The following is a 5,898-nucleotide window of genomic DNA, read 5'->3' as shown; positions in this document are numbered from 1 at the left end:
CTACCGTCGTTTGGACTTAAAACCATAGGGACGAAGCATGTGATTTTCAAGAGTTAGGGACTAGCGACGTAATTTAACCAAGACAATAGGGACTACCGCCGTTTGGACTTAAAACCACAGGGACAAAGCATATAATTTTTAAGAGTTAGGGACTAGCGACGTAATTTAAGCAAGACCACAGGGACCATTAGTGTAATTAACTCTTTTGTTATTTTTACCATTCTTTTCCCTACAATTTTTCCTAAACATCGCCAAAAATCTTTACACGATGGCGTGGCATCGCGCGCAGCCTAAGACTAGTTCTAATTAAGAAGAAAATTATCAAACATACGATAAATATACTCGAAGTAGATGCAATGAACAAAATGAAAGTACCGATAATCAACCTTCCCGCCTCAGGGTTTACTTGTTTAACGGATTAACAGACCTCTAAATAACTTCACAACACGTAGACAATTCTACATTGTAAACCAACAAACCTTAATAAAACATATGTTTGTAATTTCCAAAATATTCTTGTAAAATAACAGAATGAATAAAAATATGTAAAAAGATTAAAATGACCATGTGAACAGTAATCTCTTATGCATTTCACTTATATAGTCATATAATGTAGTATAATGAAAAGTTGTATGATTAATTTGTAATAAGTGAAGTTTTATGATTAAGGGGGATGATTCTCACACACTGTTTTTTGATCCCCACACACTCTTTTACCCTATTATTAGGGAGGAGTTCAAGTAAATTGGTGTCTGAGGATCAAAAAACAGTGTGTGAGAACCATTCCCCTATGGTTAATATGTAAATTTTAATTATTTATATAATATAAAATGAAAAGTTTTGTGTCAATTTGAAATAATTGAAAAGTATACTATTTATCTCGTTTGTGTTTTAAATAAGAGTTTAATTTAATATAATTTAATTATTTAATTATAAATATAATTTATCGAATTATTGAACTTGTTAATCACCAGGTAATAGCCTACATTTTTTCAAAAACTTGATGTCAATAAGTAACAAAAGTATTTTAAACATTGGTGATTCATAGATACCAAATGAAGATAACAAAGACAACTTATAGAAGTTAATGACCTTTTTAGCGAACTTTTAGTTTTAACACAACAACATCCAAGTTTTGAACCTTAATATGATCATAATTCAATAACTCAAAATAAAAACAAATATGTTTAGATTTAACAATTGACGAACAAAAGTAGCTCAATTACATACTCAAAATAACACCTCACATATCTATTTCACATTTCACAGTAGTAGCCTGTATCCAAAATTAATCCAAGGGATTTAAAGAATACCAACTCAAGTACATTATGAAATCTAGCTCTTAGATGTAGTTCGTTCTTTGGCTTTTTGGATCTTCAAAACCTTCTTCACAATCTTTTGTTCTTCAACCAAAAACGCTCGGATGATCCTATTAACCATTCCAAAAACACAAAATCAACTAAAATCATAAAAGAATTTAATCAAAGCAATAAACAGAACATCAAAAGAATTATACCTTTCTCGTACAGCCCCCGCAGACAGTACCCCACCATAAGCACGATTAACTGTTCTTCGGTTCCTAGATAACCTCGACCGCCTGTATTCAGCAGGCCTCAAATGTGGAATCTGTATCCATCACAAGTATTAAATCAATATATTGTATTTTCAATTTATTCATAAAAGTTTAATAACAAAATTCAACAGTATTTAATTAATACTCCGTACAATGAAACAGTTGTATAAATAATCAAAATTATCTAACTTTCTACTGAATGTAACAACATTCTAAACATAAAACAAAAAAACTAGAAGTTTTATACATGCATCAACACTTTAAAACGGGACACCTTAAAATTTTTTTAGTAATGTTTAATACATTAACAAAATATTAAACTTTAGAAATTGTACAAAAATAAATTAGGAAATGTAGATAGTATCTATTCATGTATGATAATGAGTCAGAAGTAGCTGGTTGTAAGATCACATTCTTTTTTTGAAAAGAGATCATTGGGAATCCGTCTGATTTTATCATCATCCCCATTATCACACAAATTAAACCATCTTTTTCTAAAACAAAATAATAAAATTATTAAAATATACAAATCTCACTACGAAAACTATATTATTGCTCAAACTAACAATAAACGAATAATATAGTGAAATTACAAACATACCCCTTGGATCCTTTTGCCAGTAACAGGGCATTTTGGACCGCTTGCACGCTTTTTGGTTGTCTGATAAACTAGCTTTCCACCTAAACAATTAACACGCATTAAATATAAAGTTTTCATTTCAAAGCAAATAATGAAATTAGAGTGAAAGTTGTTAATGAAATTGAAGATTACCAGGCGTTTTGACAATACGATGTTGGTTTGATTTGGTAGCATAGCTGTGGCGTTTGCGATACGTGAGTCGTTGCACCATTTTTTTGATCGGCGGCTAAAATATCTGATTTTACTAAAAGAAAGATGCAGATGTGTTTGTGTGTATAATAAGGGGTAGAAAAAAAGGGTGCCCTAGGGTTTTAGCCTGTGTTTGGGCCGAGAAAAGTAGTGTTGGGCTTATATGGGTTAAAAACATGTTTACTTCTTCAAAAATAATACTCTCTTTCTCTCTCTAATTAATTTATTGTCAAATATTTCATTTTAAGTTAGATCAAATTAATTGTTTATTACTTTTATAAAAAAAAAACAAAGAGATTAAATTATATTATGACCTTAATATATATGGATAGAATTAAAGAAGAAGAAAAAAATAAGGGTAAAATTAAAAAGTATTCAGTACTTTCACACCCATATGCCAATACTTGTATTTGTTGCCTAAACGTATGACAATACTTGTATTTGTTGCCTACAAAATCTCCATTTCATATTTGGATATTTTAACCATTTGAGACCTCCGAAAAACAGAAGCAATTTGCTAGTAATGAAAGTTTTAGTAGAAAATTGAAAAGGAGAAAGAAAAAAAAAATTGTATGTGTACTGATACTCCAATAGTAATACAAAACATTGTTACAATGACCCTTTAAATTGCATAAATAAAGACTAACCACTACTCCACTAGCCACTAATTACCTACATAATGTAGAAAATAAGGCTTGAAATTTGACGACCGTTGACTAAGTATGCACTAAAAAAAAGGAAAATAACGAATAGATAACAAGGCGCTAACATAATATTCTCCCGAATGTGAAACAACCCTCGCGTTCGGAAGTCCTTCTCGTATTTGGGAGTCTATGCACGCATCCAGAACAAAACCTTCAGTATTCGAAATTGAAATTCTCTCGCCCAAAAGGTGATAATCCTGGCCAAAAACCTAGTCGAACTAAAGACAGATTTACAAGGATAGTACTTGTGGGTTGTATCACAATGCAGCTTCAGGCCCTAAACTTTTATTTTGACTAGGTCAGTCACCGTGGTTTGTAAATGTTGCATGAAAGTCCCTTTGTCTAACTGACACTAAATTTTCATTAACTTGCAACACATGCCTTGCACTACTCATCTCCGTCTAACTTACACTACTCATCTCCATATTAACATAATCTCCAAATCAACACTATTAGAACGTTAAACTAAACTAAAAATAAAATAAACAAAATATTTAAACCAACACCAACAACAAATTACACCACTCATCTTCAGATGAAAGCGAAAACATTTATTTTTAAAATTAATAAGAAAACTCGTTAAATCAAGATCAGATCCACCATCCCCAAATCAACATCGCATCCCAATTCAACACCCCAACCCCAAATCAACATCACATCTACCATCCACCACCACCACATCAGGAGCTGAGTAGCTGACGTTAGGGGCGAGGAACATAACCCGACACCCACCACTCTTTAACTTTGGTAGAGTTTCCGTTAGCGGCGTTACACAACACTCTTTAATTCTGTTAGCAGCGGAAGAGTTGCCGTTAGGGACGTTACAACACTCTTTGATTCTAGTGACCTGCTTCTAATATGTAACTTCGATCTACTTTTGATTAACTTGTATGTTAACTTGATTTTGATGGCAACAAGAAATTTATATGGCGGTGGTTGTTATTCAGATGTTAGCAACAAGAATTTTTTTAGAAACTTGTATAGTGATTTGCGGAATAGCAACAAGCGTATTTACAGTTTATGGGTTTTAAATTTGACCCTCCTGAGACAGCTACAAGAATATTTCAGATCTGTATGTTTCAGTTGTTTATAAATTGCTAATTTGGTGATTTTCATGTCTTGATTTTTGTATGCATATATGAATATATGTTGTATAGTTTGAATTTGGAGATTAAATGATTCAGTTTGTAGATTTTGTGGTTTTGATTTCTTAAAAAAAGAAAAGAGTTCTTGTATGCATACATATGATGGTTTATTAAAAAAATTAATGTCCATTTGACGGAGTGACTGTCCTTGCAAATCTGCAAACCACAATGACCGGCCTTGTAAAAAAAACGTTTAGGGACTGAACCTTCAATTTTGTACATGATAACGCTCGAATTATACATTTTTTATACATGTTTTCTACGCGTTATCTTGTCATCAAAACATAGTTTTTAACACCTTTTTGGATAAAAGTTAACAATTCTTGTAAAAAATGTATTTTTAATATGTTTGTTTAGAAAATGTGATAAACAGGTCAAAAAGTGAAGAAAAAGAGCAAAAAGTCAAAGGTGAGCCGCCGAATTGCAAAGAAATTCCAGAAAGTTCCGAGACTCAAGTCAAAAATCGAAGAACTTGTTGATCAAGAAAATACACTAGAGCCGTCGGCTGGAAACAGCTGAGCCGCTGGCTAAGTTACATGTACGTAAATCTCAAGTTCAAGATAAAAAATGGAAAATATTTGATTTGACCCGGAAGAGCACATGCCGCCGGCTGGTGAAGTCTAAATCGCCGGCTAAGCAACGTGGTAACAGTTAATTTGGTTTGAAGACAAAGTTAAACTCAAACAAAAAGTCACCGACTAGGTCTTAGCCGCCAGCTAGGGATCCCATCCGCCGGCTCAGGTGGCGGTTTACGAAAGCTATAAATAGAGGCTGATTTCTACAGAATGGGAGGCTAGAAAATTTATAGCTTTTAGGTTTTAAATTCCGAATTTATTAGTTTTAGGATTTATTTCAATTTTCATCCATTGTAAAATCCTTCAAGGATTCAAGATTATTCAAGTTATTCAATTTATCTTCAACTTTTAAGGTAAATATATCTTACAATATTTATTTAATTATGTTTAAGTCTTTATTTTATGATTCTTATTCGTCTTCTATCATGAACTATACATTCATGATGGTTACTTGGACGAAAACTGCAACTTTGTGGGAATCATAAGATGAAGCCGCCGGATGACAGAACCTTAGCCGCCGGCTGGATCTGTCAAAGCCGCCAACTTTGTGCTTCAATTCGTGCAGTTTCTGATTTTTTCCAGATTTGTATGAATACGTTTATGTTTATGTGATGATTATTTATTCTGTTTGAATCTGCCATGATTAAGATTTGTGTTTGCATGCTTAATGATTAAGTAATAAGAATTAGAATTAACTAGTACTTAATTCTAAATAAGCTTTTACTCGATTCATCTAATCTTCTAGGTTAATCACATCAAACAAGGTATTTGAATTGCATGAAACTTAAGTTAAGATATTTGGTAGAATTGAATTAGAAAGATAATAAATTACACTTGCATAGTAATCTTGCTATTGTTAGGCCTAGTCAAAGAACCTTCGTTTGTATGCGTTTGATTGTCAATTACATGAGAACTTGATTAAGATTGCCTTTAAGCTAGTAATTGGAGATGAACTAATTAGGTTTATTAGCTTATCAATTTGTCAGCCTAATTGGATGCTGTTTTAATCTCCATCATATGATTAAGATGATATGTATCATGTGATTATTCAAATGCTATGAATTAAGATGTT

At 32.2% G+C, this 5,898-nt stretch overlaps 1 protein-coding gene and 1 non-coding gene across 2 annotated transcripts; both read right to left on the bottom strand.

Moving 5' to 3' along the window:
- Positions 1 to 1,133: 1,133 nt before the first annotated feature.
- Positions 1,134 to 2,479, bottom strand: LOC139844522 (large ribosomal subunit protein eL34-like). The gene is made up of 4 exons (XM_071834744.1): positions 2,346 to 2,479; positions 2,175 to 2,254; positions 1,517 to 1,626; positions 1,134 to 1,429 (listed from the first exon to the last, which is right to left on the bottom strand). The coding sequence occupies exons 1-4, from the start codon at positions 2,422 to 2,424 to the stop codon at positions 1,336 to 1,338; spliced, it is 363 nt and encodes a 120-aa protein (XP_071690845.1). The 5' UTR covers positions 2,425 to 2,479; the 3' UTR covers positions 1,134 to 1,335.
- Positions 1,954 to 2,041, bottom strand: LOC139846273 (small nucleolar RNA R12). The gene has a single exon (XR_011758999.1). It is a non-coding gene; the product is annotated as a small nucleolar RNA R12 (small nucleolar RNA).
- Positions 2,480 to 5,898: the final 3,419 nt, after the last annotated feature.

This window comes from Rutidosis leptorrhynchoides, chromosome 4 (assembly GCF_046630445.1).
Source record: "Rutidosis leptorrhynchoides isolate AG116_Rl617_1_P2 chromosome 4, CSIRO_AGI_Rlap_v1, whole genome shotgun sequence".
In the NCBI taxonomy this organism is placed as follows: domain Eukaryota; kingdom Viridiplantae; phylum Streptophyta; class Magnoliopsida; order Asterales; family Asteraceae; genus Rutidosis; species Rutidosis leptorrhynchoides.
This window is presented reverse-complemented; position numbering and strand designations above follow the sequence as displayed.

Bases quoted from the DNA above. Each gene is read 5' to 3' on its own strand.
- LOC139844522 (XM_071834744.1), bottom strand. From the start codon at position 2,424: ATGGTGCAACGACTCACGTATCGCAAACGCCACAGCTATGCTACCAAA. The intron at 1,627-2,174 runs GTATGTTTGTAA...TGATGGATACAG, and splicing joins CTGGCAAAAGGATCCAAGGG to ATTCCACATTTGAGGCCTGC. The intron at 1,430-1,516 runs GTATAATTCTTT...AATGGTTAATAG, and splicing joins GCGGGGGCTGTACGAGAAAG to GATCATCCGAGCGTTTTTGG.